Below are 20,353 nucleotides of genomic sequence, written 5' to 3'. Positions count from 1 at the left end.
TGTTGGTCTCCATCCCTGGTCTCCGAGAGTCCTTATTATTCATTTTTCGGGGGGCATTTTCAGCCAGAAACCTTGTTAACTGTCACCAATGTTCTTCATATTCAAATCTGGTCCTTGGTTGGAATCAAAACCACATCTCTCCAGATCCATGGTTGCACTGTACTATGTTTTTATTGTTCCAAATCTGGTGAAATTCGAAGAAAAAGACAGAGACACTGTTGTGGGCATATACGTTCTTGTTTCTAGTGTCCGTTAATATGTACAGTTAAAGCATGTCCCTTACAAACATTTTCTAATGCAAGAATTGATAGGAAGAAAAAATGAATTTGGAGATTAAGGAAACACCTGGATAGAGAAGTAAAAGTATAGTTTATTCTCATATTTGCTGCTACTTCATTTGCTCATTGTTGCATATCCAGTTATAAGATTAAACTTCCTTTTTTCTATTATTGCCATACAAACCTGTTTTTTAGGTTGTTGTTTTTTATAATACCTTAGAAGATTGGATTTTTCTCCCAAGGAGTGTTTTAGCTCTGCATCATTTATAAGCTTCCCATATACCAGTGGCCTCTTGTTTTGGTCCTAGAGAATTAGTCAATCAAGGGAGCTCTGGTCCATGAGGGTGAAAAGATATTGGTTTATATTCAAAATCATGCATAAATTACTGAATCTACCAAAATGCCTGCTTCCATCAAACCCTGATTGAATAACTTCAGTAATAATCATAGCAGCACCCTTCAACTTAAAGAACAATTAGGTAGAAAGTCTACCCTGAAGTTGTTTCATGCAACTGATGCCACAGAGCAGATGTATAGTTATAAGCAGAAGCAACATGCAGGACAAATTTATATAATAGTATTTAGGCAAAAAGAGAAAGCACAAATAAACACTCTCTTAAAGACTGTAGAGATCATTAAAGTATTATTCTCTACACTTAAAGCTGCTTTATTCTGGTCCTCTGAGGTAGCAGCAGCTCTTGCCTTTCATTTAAGTGCATAGTGGAACTAACTGGTTAATACAGCGTAATCTTCTCTCCAATCTTAAGTGTTGGGTATTTAAAGAGATGTGTGTTACTTCAATGAATGCTAGCAATTGCTCTGTGGTTGTACCTTTCTTTAAATTATATATATACACTCACCTAAAGGATTATTAGGAACACCTGTTCAATTTCTCATTAATGCAATTATCTAACCAACCAATCACATGGCAGTTGCTTCAATGCATTTAGGGGTGTGGTCCTGGTCAAGACAATCTCCTGAACTCCAAACTGAATGTCTGAATGGGAAAGAAAGGTGATTTAAGCAATTTTGAGCGTGGCATGGTTGTTGGTGCCAGACGGGCCGGTCTGAGTATTTCACAATCTGCTCAGTTACTGGGATTTTCACGCACAACCATTTCTAGGGTTTACAAAGAATGGTGTGAAAAGGGGAAAAACATCCAGTATGCGGCAGTCCTGTGGGCGAAAATGCCTTGTTGATGCTAGAGGTCAGAGGAGAATGGGCCGACTGATTCAAGCTGATAGAAGAGCAACTTTGACTGAAATAACCACTCGTTACAACCGAGGTATGCAGCAAAGCATTTGTGAAGCCACAACACGTACAACCTTGAGGCGGATGGGCTACAACAGCAGAAGACCCCACCGGGTACCACTCATCTCCACTACAGATAGGAAAAAGAGGCTACAATTTGCACAAGCTCACCAAAATTGGACAGTTGAAGACTGGAAAAATGTTGCTTGGTCTGATGAGTCTCGATTTCTGTTGAGACATTCAGATGGTAGAGTCAGAATTTGGCGTAAACAGAATGAGAACATGGATCCATCATGCCTTGTTACCACTGTGCAGGCTGGTGGTGGTGGTGTAATGGTGTGGGGGATGTTTTCTTGGCACACTTTAGGCCCCTTAGTGCCAATTGGGCATCGTTTAAATGCCACGGCCTACCTGAGCATTGTTTCTGACCATGTCCATCCCTTTATGACCACCATGTACCCATCCTCTGATGGCTACTTCCAGCAGGATAATGCACCATGTCACAAAGGTCGAATCATTTCAAATTGGTTTCTTGAACATGACAATGAGGTCACTGTACTAAACTGGCCCCCACAGTCACCAGATCTCAACATCTCAACCCAATAGAGCATCTTTGGGATGTGGTGGAACGGGAGCTTCGTGCCCTGGATGTGCATCCCACAAATCTCCATCAACTGCAAGATGCTATCCTATCAATATGGGCCAACATTTCTAAAGAATGCTTTCAGCACCTTGTTGAATCAATGCCACGTAGAATTAAGGCAGTTCTGAAGGCGAAAGGGGGTCAAACACAGTATTAGTATGGTGTTCCTAATAATCCTTTAGGTGAGTGTATATATATATATATATCAGCATTTACTTTACAAATTATCAGTCTGCTTAGTGTGTGTTGTATTCACATAAGGGATTTTTGTGTAGTATACCGAAGATTAGTTATGCAAAAAAATATTTGCTTTCAAAACATCTTTTAAAATCAGAGACTTGCAGTCAGATGGATTGGAAAGGGTACTAAAGAAAAACATCTAAAAAATATTGTACCAATATCTGTGATTTAAATACAATTAACAAAACAAAAACAATTATGCTTTTAAGACATGTATTAATAAGTCCCAGAACGTCTTTGATCCTTATCTCACAATAGTCGTCTATGGGTCAATCAACAAACCAATAGAATAAATCTCAGTATTAATTGAAATAAGTGGCGTTTTTGATATATGTGACCCCCAGGTTTAATAACACATGGAAGTAAAATGCAACGGTTTGTATGTAAACTTTTTTCATTTGGTTGCCAGACTGCCTTCAAGGTACTGTTGATTTAGGGTTGCATTGGATTGAATAATGATGATGATTATTATTGAAGTGTGTTTGATGAAAAGACATAGAGATATTAAAACGTTTCAAAATCAAGGTGTAAAAATGTTAAATTGAATGAAACGCCTAATGTGATAGTAGTAATAATACAAATACTTGCAAAGAACTTTGGCGAGAGGTTAGAGTGTAATGTAAAGGAAAATGTTACTGCAAATAACAACAAGTAACAGCTGAAAAGGCAGTTTATAATATAATGTAGACAACTTTGAATATCTACTTATAATCTGATATCCTGAAAATGCCTGCTGATGGCTTGTTTGATTATCTACAGATGTAAATTTAATGTTAATGTATAAAATGCATTTATTGTTTTTAGGGTTTGGTAGAACTTGCCCTCTAGCTAACCTACTACTGAGAAATCTACTGTACCACTGTGGCTTGATCTTGTTGCTTGTAATTCAAGGTACCTTTTCCCATTATCTGACACGATGTGGTCTATAATGCATATAATGCTCAAGTTTGGCTACATGGGAATTACACTCAGCGATTCAATTTGAGACAACGGTTTTACATTATCAATACAACAGTGTACTGACAGTGTAGAACATGTGTGATAGTAGGGTTTTGTACTGCTGTACTAATAGATTCATTTAAATAAAGTTGTTATTGTGACAGTTTGTTCACAGAGGCACTGGAAATTAATCTTGATAGGTTTATAGGCACATAAATGGTCAATTTCACAGCTATTTGAGATTTGAGCTTTCTTGAATCATTGTGTAACTTTTAGTTTTCTTCAGTTTCATACCCATTTATACCTACAGGTTATTGTTTTTAGTTTTTAACAACTTATTTAATTTGTGTATTTGAAAGCTTCATATCATAAAATGTCATTTAATAAACAATATTTATTCTAAAAATAGCATACAGTGAGGGAAAAAATAAATGATCAGTCTATAATTTTAATGGTAGGTGTATTTTAACAATGAGAGAGAATAACAACAAAATAATCCAGAAAAATGCATTTCAAAAAAGTTATACATTGATTTGCATGTTAATGAGGGAAATAAGTATTTGATCCCCTATCAATCAGCAAGGTTTCTGGCTCCCAGGTGTCTTTTATACAGGTAACATGCTAGGATTAGGAGCACTCTCTTAAAGGGAGTGCTCCTAATCTCAGCTCGTTACCTGTATAAAAGACACCTGTCCACAGAAGCAATCAATCAATCAGATTCCAAACTCTCCACCATGGCCAAGACCAAAGAGCTGTCCAAGGATGTCAGGGACAAGATTGTAGACCTACACAAGGCTGGAATGGGCTACAAGACCATCGCCAAGCAGCTTGGTGAGAAGGTGACAACAGTTGGTGCGATTAATCGCAAATGGAAGAAACACAAAATAAGTGTCAGTCTCCCTCGGTCTGGGGCACCATGCAAGATCTCACCTCATGGAGTTTCAATGATCATGAGAACAGTGAGGAATCAGCCCAGAACTACACGGGAGGATCTTGTTAATGATCTCAAGGCAGCTGGGACCATAGTCACCAAGAAAACAACTGGTAACACTACACCCTGAAGGACTGAAATCCTGCAGCACCCGTAAGGTCCCCCTGCTCAAGAAAGCACATGTACAGGTGTTTGCCAATGAACATCTGAATGATTCAGAGGAGAACTGGGTGAAAGTGTTGTGGTCAGATGAGACCAAAATCAAGCTCTTTGGCATCAACTCAACTCGCCGTGTTTGGAGGAGGAGGAATGACCCCAAGAACGCCATCCCCACCGTCAAACATGGAGGTGGAAACATTATGCTTTGGGGGTGTTTTTCTGCTAAGGGGACAGGACAACTGCACCGCATCAAAGGGACGATGGACGGGGCCATGTACCGTCAAATCTTGGGTGAGAACCTCCTTCCCTCAGCCAGGGCATTGAAAATGGGTCGTGGATGGGTATTCCAGCATGAAAATAACCCAAACCACACAGCCAAGGCAACAAAGGAGTGGCTCAAGAAGAAGCACATTAAGGTCCTGGAGTGGCCTAGCCAGTCTCCAGACCTTAATCCCATTGAAAATCTGTGGAGGGAGCTGAAGGTTCGAGTTGCCAAACGTCAGCCTCGAAACCTTAATGACTTGGAGAGGATCTGCAAAGAGGAGTGGGACAAAATCCCTCCTGAGATGTGTGCAAACCTGGTGGCCAACTACAAGAAACGTCTGACCTCTGTGATTGCCAACAAGGGTTTTGGCACCAAGTACTAAGTCGAAGGGGTCAAATACTTATTTCCCTCATTAACATGCAAATCAATTTATAACTTTTTTGAAATGCGTTTTTCTGGATTTTTTTGTTGTTATTCTGTCTCTCAGTTAAAATACACCTACCATTAAAATTATAGACTGATCATTTCTTTGTCAGTGGGCAAACGTACAAAATCAGCAGGGGATCAAATACTTTTTTCCCTCACTGTAAGTAATGCATATTGGAAGGTTTATAATATGCTTTTTTTTTTTTTTTTTAATAAAGACTAATCTCTTTATTTTTGACAAATTTGAAAATGTATTTTATTTTTTTATATACGTGAGCGGTTTTATTTTGGATGCCTGTGCTGTTTGCACGTTTCGAGATCAGTAGCTTTGTCTTTTTTTCCCTCATCATTGCAATGAAATCCAAGTGAGTGTAGCTTTGCTGTGCGTGTTGGCTTGTAAAGAGTTGCGGTTAGATTCCAAATGTTTGCCATGAAAATCATATATATATATATATATTTTGGAGTTCTGTAATCAGTAATTTAAATTGATTTGTATTTTCTTCCTCGAAAGGGAAAATGATACTGCGAAAATTTATTTTAATATAGTGTGGAGTAGTATTAAGGTGGGGGGGTGGTATTTTGTAACATTTACAAACACTGTAAAAAGCTATAAATTGCACTTCAACAAACATACATCCTTAAAGGGAACACTTAAAGGGCCTCTTTTTGTTAATACCATGACAACTTTCACATGGTGATTCATAACTTTTCTGGACAAATTTAATTTAAACTGCACCTACATTTTACTAAAATTGTGTAGGTGTTTTCTTTCAGTGTAAAGGCAATGCTCATTTAGTTTGGATGGCTGGGGTGTCACTGGCCCAAAAGCTGTTATTTCGGACTTGCTTGAAACATCTTTTCTTCAGCTCAGATTTAGCTGGCTCATTCTAGTACTGATGTGTTGATTGTACATATTGACCTCAGGATCATTCTTACCCATCTAAGTGATTAGAAGAAAAAATAAAAAAAAGCAAAATTAGCTTCTCACATCTACAAAGGCTCTCTGATGTAAACTGACAGGTTGTAAACTCTCCAGGTAAGGGCAGCATCCCAACCTTGTTCAGCCATCGTCAGGTCACTGATCTGTCTTGCTGCACTAGTAACTAACACCATGTCACCCAGTGTAATTCCATCAATACTAAATAGACAAACTAGGGTGGTTACCATGTGTCATAACTCAGACAGGAGACCTTCACAATTAAATCTGGAAGTGCAGGAGCTTCTAGACAAGGCCTCTGGTTACAAATTTCAATCTTTTGCACCCATCTTTTGCACAAGCTCCTGATATTTAACGTAAGCTAACACCACCAAACTCAAGTCCTCTGAATAATGTTGTTTTTGTTTGTCACCCTGCAGGTTCTAACTGAACTTATTTTCTCAATTAGACCTGGGCAAACTGTTGTAGACTGAGTCACCCACCTAATTTTACATATAACTATGAACAACCCAACATTGTAAGCCACTAATACAATCAAAGGCTATAAAGAGATTACTAGTTTTGTTAAGGGTTTCATTCTGTGCTCAGCTAAAGTTTACCTACTCAGTCTCACTATCTTTTTAGAACAATAACGTATGTCCGAGAATCCTTTTCTGAAAATGTATATGGTACATATATGTACGTGTGTTTCAGAAAACATAGGACACTGGACCTTTTGGGAAGGTCAAAATATTTGCATGTGTACTATTTATGGAGTTGTAAGTTTAAAAACAATAAATGTTATGACAAAGGTTCTTTTTTAGAATAACATTAGACATTTCTAGGTGGAAGTCCAGAAAACACACTTGTTATTTGTGTGTGTGGCTTTTTATAACATAAGTTTGCTCCAAAATAAGTCATTTTACTTTATCATGTTAAAGTACTTTGTAATGGATTTGGGAAGTCTTTATGGGACGGAATGAGCCAGCTACATTCAGGCATGACTTTTGAACAAGTGGATCGAGATACAGCGTAGTGACTATCAATAGAAGCCAATTTCAGTCATTAACCCATTCGGAGTTGTTTGGAGTCGCTGGCAGTCTCTAGAATCACTAACTGAGCTTCCAGTGAGAGACCTTAGGTTGAATGAGGCAACAGCTTTTGCAGAAACTACATGTTGCTCTAACCTTTTCTGTGTAGACCGTGTTTGTCTGTATCGGGGGTGCTTCAGTTTCCTTTGAAATCAGTTTGCCACGCTCAGCTGATCAGCTGATCACAGGCATCAAGGTAGGGCAGTGTTCCTCAGTGTGATGTCACACACTCCTTTTGCTGGTCTTGTGTTGTATCTAATGTACTTTTATTTTTGCCAAGGTATCTTTTTTCTAATCAGATAATTAGTGTATCATGTGTGGTTATATTCAGATCTTAAAATTATTAAAGAGGATTTATTAAAACAAAAATTGTGTAACAACATATGGTCTTAAATGTTTCAAATAAAATAGGCCAGGCAAGCTCTGGCACTTCTCTTTGGTTAGAGAGGGGTTGGGGTTGAGGTGGGGGTTGGTCTCATTTAATTTAAAGGGGAGAAGTTTGTATAATTTCACATTTGTACCATAGCTCTCACTTCCAATATTAGTTTTTAATCCCCCCCCAAAGCATGCAATTGCTTTTTTTCTTTTTTTAATATACAAACAATTGAGATTGTCTGATCCCCCCTCGGTACTAATCTACCATGTAAACCTCTCGTGTTCAGTACGGTAATGTACACCTGTCAAGAGAACAATCTTAATAAACAAGTCCTTTCTTTAAGATGTGTGTTGTTGCTTTGCTTACCCTTAACTAACGTCACTGTTCTGTGGTTGAGGACTTACAACAGCTTGATATTTTAAAAGTGTAGAATCACAGCTCTCTCAAGATGTGGGATACTTCTCAAGTATAAAATATACAGCTTGTTGTTTAAGCACATACAGCTATGGAAAAAATTAAGAGACCACTGCAATTTTTTCTTAAATCATTAATTCATATTGTATTTGGAATTTGGGAGAAATGTTGTCAGTAGTTTATAGAATAAAACAAAAATGTTAATTTTACCCAAACACATACCTATAAATAGTAAAACCAGAGAAACTGATAATTTTGCAGTGGTCTCTTAATTACTTCCAGAGCTGTATATTGAAACATCAGCTTTTTTGAGGCACCAAGTATTTGTCCAGGGAACATTTAATAGCAAAGGTAATGCACTTACTTGGTGGTGGTTAAATTAAGGAATTAAGTTTCTTGGAAATTCAGCTATAGTGAAGTCCTCAGTTTCATTACACTCATTTGATATGCAGTATTGCTCTTGGAATTTCAAAATAGATTAAATGATAAAAGTATTTGCAGGACAAAAAAAAGAATTACCTGGCAAATACTTTATACTTCACAGAAGTTTATAGGATCAAACTTCTGAAGTGAAACCCATAGTGAAGCAGATTCCTGTAAAATGATCTTAGTTAGCAACACTGCACAAATGGCTCTATAGAGAAACTCCTGGTTATTGATTAAAAACACACCCCACCCTACAAAGCCCTGGAGGGCTATTTAGGCACAAACATTCCATTACAACTGACTTTGACCAGTTTATACATTACAGAATATTTATTATGCACAATGACAGGCTGACGAGGTTTAAATCCCTGCTGAAAAGCAGAACAGAATAAAGGTTTGCTTCCAAACAGTCCACATATTTAGGTCTCCTTCATAATCTTGGTCAGCTTCTGGATCTTGGTTTTCGTAGACATATCTACATACTTATCCCCAATACTGACAATCATTCCTCCAAGGATGGATGGGTCAGACTGCAAAAAGAAAAACAATGGACAGTAGACAGCTGTGAAATGGGTGTATTCTGGAGCCAAAAAATTTGCCACAATATTTTTGCGTTTTCACCTTTTGATTAACATTGTTCCTAAGAGCAGCTGATCTTATTCTTCAAATGAGGGATGTTTGAAGATGTGCTCTCTTACATGCAGTTGTGGGAGCTATTCAGTGCTATACTACAATGCTATGTTTCAGAATGGCTTGACCAGAAATAATAACAAGCCAGGTCTTGCCTCATCTGTCCAAATACCCATACAGCATCAGAGGAACCACATCATTCATCAAATATGTTGGGTTTCTGGAAATCAGAGTTCCTTAAAGACTGCATCTATTGCTAAACTATACTGAAGAAAAAAAAAAAATACAACATGTTGGTCCCATGTTTCATGAGCTGAAATAAAAGATCCCAGGAAATTTCCATACACACACAATACTTATTTCTAAATTTTTATGCACCATTTTTTTTTTTACATCCCTGTTAGTGAGCATTTCCCCTTTGCCAAGATAATCCATCCACCTGACAGGTGTGGCATATCAAGAAGCTGATTAAACAGCATGATCATTACATGTGCACCTTGTGAAGGTACAATAAAAGGCCACTGTAAAATGTGTAGTTTTGTCACACAACACAATGCCACAGATGTCTCCAGTTTTGAGGGAGCGTTTAATTTGCATGCCGACTGCAGGAATGTCCACCAGAGCTGTTGCTAGATAAGTGAATGGTCATTTCTCTACCATAAGCTGCCTTTTTTTTCTTCTTATATATGAAAGAATTTAGAGACTGCAGCTCTGGTGGACATTCCTGCAGTCATGCCCATTGCACGCTCCCTCAAAGACTTGAAATCCATAGATTAGGGCCTAATGAATATTTAAATTTGAAATTGTTGCATGTTGCGTTTATATTCTTGTTCAGTGAGGCCCACTAGCTTTGCAGTTACCAGTTTTCAGTTGATGTGCTGGTTCAGTGTACCATGTTGGCATATTCAAAAATGTACCTGATCTCACACCATCCACCCAAGACTTTTTCAATTTGAATTTAATGGAATTACAGCAGAAAATCACTAAAGGCTTTTCAATCATGCAATACAAATGTGCAATGGACTGTGGAATGGATGTACCCACCTTGGCCTCCAGCTTCAGAATCTCCCCCTTCTGCAGAAACCCATTGAGAGCAGTCTGCAGCTCAGCTAGATTGGCTGGATCCAGAGGCTGGAATGGAAATCAAAACAGTGAGACAAAATTAGACTTATTTCCACCCTGCAATTGTACTGTTGCTGTTGCAAAACTAGGAGACGAACATGCGTCATTCAAAAAACAACAGAATGCCTATGAAATCCTTGTACAGGTGTCAAAAAGCTTGAAAAAGCTTGATAGCAAATTAAATACAGATCCCATGCAATTATACTGCTGGGAGGTGAGGCAACCATTAGGCCTAGACCTTAAACCATCTATCATCCTATAGGGGTTTTTGTTTTTCTCTCCTCCATTCTTTATGGTTTATTTTATTTGTTTTTTCATATTCAATATGTTAAGCACTCTGTGCTACACTTTGAAGGGTACTATACAAAATACAGATTGATCTACAAGCCCTGTGTAGCCAATGTCCCTTTATTAGTGATTGTCAAAACCACAGATCTCATTAAACACATTAAGGCAAGCCACCGGTAGGTGAACATTTGTACAGCAAGCAATGCTAGGCTTCCCACAACACATTATCAGCTGCAGCGTTAAGTTATGTAGGATACAATAGTTCTCAGCATACAACACGTATGAATTCTGGTCCCTTTTTTTTTTTTTTTTTAAGTAATTTAAAAAAAAGGTCTGTTATAGATGTTCACTACATCAATGCAGCTGCTCTTTATCTCCATTTGTTAAGTGCAGACAAAGAAAGAGTGAATTATTCCAAACAGGCTCATATCTGTTGGTCTTGTCTGACACACACAGAACATCTTAGGTCAACAATGGCGTTTATGGATAACAAATGTTGCACTTCTGTTGAAGTGACATCAATAACTGGATGCGTTTTATTTAAGAAAAACATAGATCTATAATCTTTTACAGACGTGTCCAGCTTTTGTCTTGTTAGAGTATACCCCAGTCAACTATGTGCAATATGCCTCTCTTTTACTAAATAAACAGGAACAGGAAGTCAACCTGGGAAGTTTTGTACCCTGGGAACTCATATCCGACACCATGACTGCAGAGCATACCTGAGCCGTGGTGACTGAGCAGAGGACCTCTCCGCGGTGCGCGCTCATCATCTTGCCGAAGGCCACGACCACATCCGCAGCCCGTGTCAGGCGGCCATTCTCAGCCAGCACATCTGAGGAGAGAGGGAGCAACAGCGCTCCATTCAAAAGACCATTCTTCTGGGGCCTTATTGTATTTCAGTATACACATCATTATCAAGAAACCTGCTTGTAGTTAAGTAGTATTTATATTATATACATAATACTGAATATATATATTTAGAGACATTACTGTATTACAGTTAATACCAAAGGTGCAGCAATAATATGGTTCACATTAATTTAAATCAGCACAAATACCGTGTGTGCTCTCCCCCCTGCGTAGGAGTATGTTTGTACATTTGCCCACTGACAAAGAAATGATCAGTCTATAATTTTAATGGTAGGTGTATTTTAACAGTGAGAGACAGAATAACAACAAAAACACAGGACAACAGTTGGTGCAATTATTTGCAAATGGAAGAAACACAAAATAACTGTCAGTCTCCCTTGGTCTGGGGCTCCATGCAAGATCTCACCTCATGGAGTTTCAATGATCATGAGAATGGTTGAGGAATCAGCCCAGAACTACACGGGAGGATCTTGTTAATGATCTCAAGGCAGCTGGGACCATAGTCACCAAGAAAACAATTGGTAACACACTACGCCGTGAAGGACTGAAATCCTGCAGCGCCCGCAAGGTCCCCCTGCTCAAGAAAGCACATGTACAGGCCCGCCTGAAGTTTGCCAATGAACATCTGAATGATTCAGAGGAGAACTGGGTGAAAGTGTTGTTGTCAGATGAGACTAAAATCTAGCTCTTTGGCATCAACTCAACTCGCCGTGTTTGGAGGAGGAGGAATGACCCCAAGAACACCATCCCCACCATCAAACATGGAGGTGGAAACATTATGCTTTGGGGGTGTTTTTCTGCTAAGGGGACAGGACAACTGCACCGCATCAAAGGGATGATGGGTGAGAAGCTCCTTCCCTCAGCCAGGGCATTGAAAATGGGTCGTGGATGGGTATTCCAGCATGACAATGACCCAAAACACACAGCCAAGGCAACAAAGGAGTGGCTCAAGAAGAAGCACATTAAGGTCCTGGAGTGGCCTAGCCAGTCTCCAGACCTTAATCCCATAGAAAATCTGTGGAGGGAGCTGAAGGTTCGAGTTGCCAAACGTCAGCCCCGAAACCTTAATGACTTGGAGAGGATCTGCAAAGAGGAGTGGGACAAAATCCCTCCTGAGATGTGTGCAAACCTGGTGGCCAACTACAAGAAACGTCTGACCTCTGTGATTGCCAACAAGGGTTTTGCCACCAAGTACTAAGTCGAAGGAGTCAAATACTTATTTCCCTCATTAACATGCAAATCAATTTATAACTTTTTTGAAATGCGTTTTTCTGGATTTTTTTGTTGTTATTCTGTCTCACTGTTAAAATACACCTACCATTAAAATTATAGACTGATCATTTCTTTGTCAGTGGGCAAACATACAAAATCAGCAGGGGATCAAATACTTTTTTCCCCTCACTGTACATCTTTTTGGATCCAATGTAAGCATATGGGATGGCACATTTTCTGTAAAACTACAGTAAGTATAGAAGTTCAAACTCTCCAATTGAGTTTTACACTATTTTACAATTTGTTAAGCTTATTTTATAATTATACAAATCAGTTGCAGTGAAGCCAGTTTCAAACTATAGAGCATCTATCCAGTTAAAAAATAAGAAGAGTCAAATTAGATGCCTTCGTGTAGATTGATCTTGATATATTTTTATTGACCTTCATCCCACACCCCAAACACACACACTTACTTTGTTCTCATGAAGGCTATTGTAATCTACCTGCAAAACATCCTCAGGTTGACAGTACACTTACTGATGAAGTTGATAGTTATTGGGGAGAGCTTCTCTTTTGTCAGAGTGTCATTGAAGGTCTTCTGCTTTATACTGCGCTTGACATGGGGGTTGAGAACAATGCTGGCCATCTTGGGATCCTTCAACAAGGTCTGCAAAGGAGTTCCAACAAGTCAACTTTGCACTTTCAACATACATCCAAATAAGAATATTAAAGCACATCACTGGCATATACTACACTCCATCTAGATGGATAGAACAATAGCAAATATATTAGACCCATGTGACATTGTGAATTTTAAGCTTTAAACTTTAGCACTTGCATGCTCTCGGAATATTCCTACAGTAGACATTTTTCACATTTGTCTTTCTGTGCAGGAGGATTTCATTCATAATAATATTGTGACTGCTTAGGATGTGTGTATGTTTGTACCGATATATAAAATCCTTCCCAAAACTACATTTGAAATTAAAAATATATCAGTGTAAAAAAAATATAATCCTTCCATATAAATAAATGGATAGATAGATAAAAGACAGTAAGCCATTTTTCCTCCATAATCAATATCAGGAAATTGTAAACAGTAACTCTTAAGGTTAATGATAAATACAGGTGAAAATAATGTTCATGTGTATTGTACAGAATTATCCACATTTCCTCACTGGCAATATCAGCAATAATTAATGCATTATTGAGGCAGGTGTAATTCAAAACACATCGATATACATGAGGTATCTTAGAGCAAACAAGCACCTTACATGTTGTTCTCAAGACAGAGGATCAATTACTTCCAGCATTTTCCATCAGAAAATATAACTTTGTTTAGCTGAATTTGTTTCTATGCACCTGGCCTCTTTCATGCTGCAAGACACAGGATTGTATGTACCTTCAGGGCTTTTCCATTACCCATTTCAAACATTTTTTTAAACACTACCCTGTTCTGTAGTTTACCAGCATCTCCCACCTTAGTAGAATTTTCCAGTAACACTTCCTCAACCATGATGCTCCGACAGATGCATAGTATGTTTATGTCAAGGATCCTTGCTTTAACATGACTGAGCCTCTATGTAAACTTGCAAATTGACTTACAGAAACACGACCCAGCTCTCTCTCCACTTGGTCCAGATTCTTCTGCTTTGAGGCAGCAGAGTACAGAGCAGTGGCATAGCGGCCCTCCACACCATACACCTGAATGGGAGGCTGGAAAGAACGGAGATATCAAGCTGAACACAGTCTACACCTACAAGTGTTTTTTTTAGCTTTTGTAAGGTAAACTGATTCAAATGGATTCAAAAATGTGGAGGGGGTGAAAAAAAACTAAACTAAGAAGATGACCACATAAACGATGGGAAGATGAAATCAAACATTGCAGGTGTGACCACAAAAAGAGAAGCTGTAGATGCAAGTGGAACCATCTTGGGGATGCCTTCACCCAGCAGTGGATTGATATGGGCTGATGGTGATGATGGACAGATCAAATACTTCATTTATTCATTTAATGACAAATTTGATCAAATTCTGGAGGTAAATTGTTTAAAGCATTCAGAGTAATAAACTGGAAACACACAATGCTAGATTACTAGTGTCACTGTCCAGTTTTTAGGTATTTTTCTGGTCATGGTAGCAACTGCTGATTTTAATCACAACAGACTACCCTTAACATTGTACAGAGTTACAAGTGTTCCCTGGGAACTAGTGGAAGATTATACAATATCATCAAAACAGGTAATGGCATAATGTCAGATTCACAATGTACAGTTCATTAACTAGCAGTAATTAATTTTAACATAACATCATCCTGACTTTGATCTTACCTTGATAAGCTTTGTAGCTGGTTTGACCACAGTAGTGCTAAAGTGGCGCACCTACAATCACAAAAAGACAGTATCCATTAGTACATGCAAGGCAGCAGTTTCCCTTCTCTTTGTAAAGCCAACGTGTCAGGAATGTAACCTTCATCCAAGACAGATTTGCCCTTGGAACATTAACACATAAATACAGAAAACAAAATACATACATGTCACAAACGACATGTTTTATAGTCCACGAAAACTGGCCCAGCATCACACTTATCGAGAAGCAGGATAAGGTGGACCTACTTGAAATAGTCAGAAACAGTGCTGTCACAGGTCTTAAAAAAAGTAATTCTAGACTGCACAGCTTAAATAAAGCTACACGCTACTACAAAGACTTGAATCGTATATATTTATTTGGTCAATTAATTTAAATTATATTTTACATTTTTCTCGAGACACAGTACCGGCGAATATGCTTCTACTGTATCCTTGTGAGGTGCAATAACGATTAAATTAAAAATACGACAGTTTAACCTTTAAGTGAAAGATAAAATAATGTGGTAAAGACAGCTTCTGTAGTTTGCAACAGACGGATTGTCAAGTTCATATGAACACATTAAGGCCTGAATCGAGAAAAGCGGTAAGGTCTCACAAGAAGGTACTCGTGTGATAACTGTAGGCCTGAAAAATAATCACAATGCATTCAAACAATGCATTCTGTTGTCAATACCAAGGGTTATGCAATACAGCCTTAATTTTCATTGTAAGTGGCACAACTAAGACATATCTACAGTTTTCCTAACGTCCTACCCGCTGTCCAAAACCTGCCGCTGCCATTTTCTCCTGCTCCAGTGTAGGTCAAACCAAGTGCGCATAAACGGATATCACAACGGAAACGCAAAGCGCTGTGGTTATTGTAGTCCACAACCGACCGAATAGCATTCTGGGAAGCGTAGTGCTTCTCTCAATCCAGTGGAAAATTACTTCCTTGGTGATACGCACAGCAGTGGAAAACTACTTCCTCTCTTGATCGACAGACCAGTTCTTGACTCATTCGTACAGTGGAAAATTACTTCCTCCTTCAGAAGATAGCTCAGCTCGCTTATCGGATTTGACTGCATAATCTTAATGATGCATCGCGATCAACCAAGGAAAGTTCGTAGCTGCGGTAAATTAATAAAGCAAACCTACAATTAAATGGTCGATGCTGTGTGTTCAATTGCAACAGCTTAACATTTATTTCACAAACGTTTGCAATAAACCACACAGCAACACAATGCCTTTTGTTTTAATTGCTTCAGAGAAAGAAATGGCAAACAGCTGAAGACCACATATCTAGATCAATACTGCAGATCTTGTGCAGTCTTATTTAAATATACAATGGGTCTGATTTTGTTATGTGCATAGGGCTATATTAAACTTCTACACCAATAGATCACGAGCAGCTTTGTTGCACGGTTTTAGCACGTCTATTCATACATCGTTCCATGTCCTTTAAAAAGACAAAGGTTATATTAAACAGATTCCCAATTTAAGTGGTATCTTCCTGTTGAAAACAGATGTGCCCTATCTTGCTCATCGGGCTTCAGGTGACTACCACACCTGATCAATGTTGTGCCTCCTGGCTATGCTGTCGTACGGTTTCATACATAAGCTAAACTGTCAAGCCTGTGACAGCGCTGATACTTTAATTATGAGCGGTTATATTTTATTGTCACCCAAGAAACCCTCCTTGTTTTCTGTCTTTTAATGCTAATATACAGCCTGGTGACGTAATAGAAGGCTGTCAAGAACCAAGCACGCAGGCAGGCAGCCTAGTGGAAATTTCCAGACTGTTTATAGAACAGAGGTGGCATAGAATAGAAGTCATTTGCAGCACCTCATGATAAGACCACGCGGTGTCTGCGGGAATAAAACCCCTACATTAGCAAATGGCCCGTCATTTTGAAGATAAATAGTAAATACAACAGAAAAAAAAACAGCATGTGTTAATTTAGAGCAGCCAGGTTAATCAAAATGTAACTACGCACATTTGCATTCGTTTCACATACAGCTCGGTTTTATTCAAACTTCCTTAAGGTCAACGACTGGCATTATTTATAAGGGTACTTATATATTATGACACAGGTTAACACTTATTATTGCATAAAACTGGTCTGAAGCAAACATGCAAAACTATTGCATTGGTTTTGCTGAATTTGCCTTTATCTTACTAACTATAGTGCAATCGTAATATGCAGCACCCGTTTCTACAGCAGTAGGAGTGTAGTTTGTTCATGTGACTTAGGTTTTTAAAGGGGGTTGAAGGGCTTGTTCACAGTGAAAATGAACCCGGATTTACTTTGAATCAAAATATCATTTTGGGTGTTCCATGCAAGTGAAAAATAGTATATACATAACAAAACCAAAGTTAATCAAAGCAATAGCTGTTGATGGGGAAAACAGCTGCTTAATACATCAACTTTGGATTTGCAGTTGTGATCCAGCAGGACTTAGGGACTCTTCTCACTTACTGTAAATGTGATTCAGCCTCAGCTGCATACCTCAAGGTGGGCCCCAGTTGACTCAATTGGCAGCTACTGCAAACAGAAGTTACTTGGAGGCATAAATGCTAGAGAGATGCCTATTGTAATAAACAAAACTGTGTGAGATAAAACTGTGGAGCTGGAGACCCTATTGATCTTGTGTTTTAATGTAACCATTTCAACTCCCCATCGCCGCTTCCAATGGAATCACTGAAGGCTATGCTATAGAATGTATAAACATATTTATTTGCATAGGTATACAAATCTTGAATTTCCAAGAAACACAGTTATGGGACAGGAAAGTTACTAGTAATTATTGACTAGTAATTATTGGCCACAAATACTTAGTTTTAATCATAAAAGGTCACAAGGCAGGGTGACTAAGCCCTCACTTAGCCCTTGGGCTGCACACAATCCAGGGTAACATAATAAATAAAATGTGCCTTCCTGACTTGAAGCAATGTTTGTTCACTGTGTTAGATACATAAATTGGCAAACCATCAAGTATTACTAGAAGTAATTGTCAGCAATTATTATTATTATTAAGTTTTAACCCAACCTTAGTCTTGAAGAAAGATGAAAGGCTAAGATTCATTGTTGACTAGCATTGGCTAAACAAAAGGACTGTGACAGATCCTATGGAAAAATAAACCTGAATTACCAGCAATTTCATTATTGTCTTTAACATTGTTTTTGTTAATCAAATTCTTACACGCACATCAAATATTTCCTATACTATGACTCGGTTGATTCATGCCAACAGGGCTGGCCACAGTACCACTTATCTACACTAAGCAAAGGCCGTAGGGAAAAGGCATCACTCGTCCCATCTTTTTGTCTGTATTACAAATAAAAATAGATATTAGTATAACTTCACTAAGTAATATCACAAATACATAAAGGAAATCATCCTTACTGACAGATTTGTACATATGCAAATCCAACACAGCTTACATGTTCCACTGCAACACTACATGAGAACATAAAAAAGGTTACAAGTGAGAGGAGATCATTCATTCCATCATGCTCATGTGATAGCTTATAACTTGGTGATGCAAGAATCACATCCAGACTATTCTTGAATGATTCCAAAGAATCAGCTTCAACAACATAGCTGGGGAGTTTGTGCCACAACTTGCTGTGGGAAGAGAGTTTTCTGTTCTAAATGGCATTACATTCAGTTTCCATTTGTGTCCATGGGTCCTTGTGACTTTGTTGATCTAGAAGACATCCTCTGGACTAATGTGATTGATACTATTGATAATTTTGAAGACCTGGATCAAGCTGCCCGGTAGTCTACTCTGTTGCAGGCTGAAAAGGTTCTGTTTCTTCAGTCTGTCTGACATTCCAGTCCTGGAGTTAGTCTGGTTGCTCTCCTCTGAACTGGCTCCAGAGCAGCAGCATCCTTCTACTGTGGTGACCAGAATCAAATGCCAATGTCTCAGATCAATGTCTAACTACTGCATTTTAGAGATTTAAGATTACTTCTAGTGTTTTAAATTCTACACTTTTAACAATATATCAAAGCATTTTGTTGGCCTTTTTAATGTCTAGATGGAAAGTCTACCTAAACTATATTTGGTTTCTTATGTTGCTTCTTCTAAGTTTCAATCAAATCAAAATAATCTAGGGACTAATACCTCCCATTGTATATTTATGGTCAATATCTGTATTGCCTGCATGCAGTATCTTGATTTTACCCTCATAAAATGCCATCTATTTTTGTCATCTTCAAATTCGACAAGTTTATATTTATTGTACCAGCGTCTATATCATTAATATAGGAGTGATCACTGAGGAACCCCATTTACTGCCTCATACCAATCTGAGGCAACTCTCCTTCTCATTACACTTTTTCTATACAAGAATCAGCTCTTAACCGACTTAGTTACATTTCCTTGGACTCCTGTAGTTTTTCATTTTTGGATTAGTCTTTTGTGTGGAACTTTCTCAAAAGCTTTCTGGAAATCCAAATATATTATGTGTTACGTTTTAAAATTATCTACTGCTTGCTAAAAGATAAAAAAAAAAATCTACTAAGTTTGCAAAACATGATCTACCTTGCCTAAATCTACGTTGACTGTCTCAAAGAGTACAGTTTCCAATTATGCTCCTCTAATTGTTTATCTTATGCCTTTTTCTACGATACTATGGGCTGGTTTCACAGACCCAGATCAGCATCAGTCTTGGACTATCCAATGTTATTTAAGGTAGAGTAGTCTAAGACAAGTGTTAATAAAGGTCTGTGAAACCATCTGTATAAGTAATAGAGGTTAGGCTGATTTTCCTGGTTCAGTTGTGTTCTCTTAATTGTGGATAGGTATGACATTTGCAATTTTCCACTTGGTAGGCAAGTCCCTTTTTTGATAGTCAGTTTGAATATTTTGGTTAGAGGTCTATGAACAAATTCCATCTGGCCCAGACAGTTTCTTTGTTTTGACTTAATCATCCTCTATACTGATATATGTTAGAATCGGGTAGGATTGCTCACTACCCTGGTTTATTAGTTTCTTCCCTGATAAACATCAGTGTGAAATACTAATTTGCTTCACCTTGCTCATTGTATGTAATGACCCCATTACTATTTTGTAGCTGTTTTATTTCTTCCCTTATTGAACTTTTACTAGTGTAATATTTTGAAGAAGCCTCTTTTGCATTAGTTTTAGCCCCATAGCAATCTTTCCTTCTATCTCTATCTTTTTGCCCTTCTTTTTTGATTGTTCTTGAAGTTCTGTATACTTTTTCTATACAGCATTTTCTTTTTCTCAATTTAGTTTTTGTATTGATCTATTCAACCATTTAGGGCAGTGTTTTCTTTGGACATTGATTTGCATCTTTTTGGTATGAGATTTGTTTGGCTCTCTAGTGGCATGCTCTTAAAGTATGCGACTGGTCCCAATCTGCATCTCTTAAACTTTTTTTTTAATTATTGATTGTAAACCTTTGTTTACCAAGAAGCCCAATGACCCATAAACCTAGACCCCTCTTCTATGCATAAGCTTTTCAACCATGTGTTAAATCTTTTTATTTCAGCAT

General features: G+C 38.1%; 1 protein-coding gene across 1 annotated transcript; it reads right to left on the bottom strand.

Moving 5' to 3' along the window:
* Positions 1-8,666: 8,666 nt before the first annotated feature.
* On the bottom strand, positions 8,667-15,753 carry atp5po (ATP synthase peripheral stalk subunit OSCP). Its single transcript, XM_066706991.1, has 7 exons — positions 15,603-15,753; positions 14,811-14,861; positions 14,086-14,196; positions 13,018-13,147; positions 11,118-11,230; positions 10,030-10,116; positions 8,667-8,885 (listed from the first exon to the last, which is right to left on the bottom strand). The coding sequence occupies exons 1-7, from the start codon at positions 15,627-15,629 to the stop codon at positions 8,775-8,777; spliced, it is 630 nt and encodes a 209-aa protein (XP_066563088.1). The 5' UTR covers positions 15,630-15,753; the 3' UTR covers positions 8,667-8,774.
* Between the last annotated feature and the right edge of the window lie 4,600 nt (positions 15,754-20,353).

This window comes from Amia ocellicauda, chromosome 6 (assembly GCF_036373705.1).
Source record: "Amia ocellicauda isolate fAmiCal2 chromosome 6, fAmiCal2.hap1, whole genome shotgun sequence".
NCBI classification, from domain to species: domain Eukaryota; kingdom Metazoa; phylum Chordata; class Actinopteri; order Amiiformes; family Amiidae; genus Amia; species Amia ocellicauda.
The sequence above is the reverse complement of the archived record's forward strand: the minus strand, read 5'-3'. Positions and strand labels throughout refer to the sequence as shown.

Excerpts from the sequence above, each read along its gene's own strand:
- atp5po (XM_066706991.1), bottom strand. The coding sequence starts at position 15,629 with ATGGCAGCGGCAGGTTTTGGACAGCGG. Across the intron at positions 14,197-14,810 it reads CAGCTACAAAGCTTATCAAG|CCTCCCATTCAGGTGTATGG; the intron begins GTAAGATCAAAG and ends CGTTCTTTCCAG. Across the intron at positions 10,117-11,117 it reads GCTCAGTCACCACGGCTCAG|CCTCTGGATCCAGCCAATCT; the intron begins GTATGCTCTGCA and ends TTTCCATTCCAG.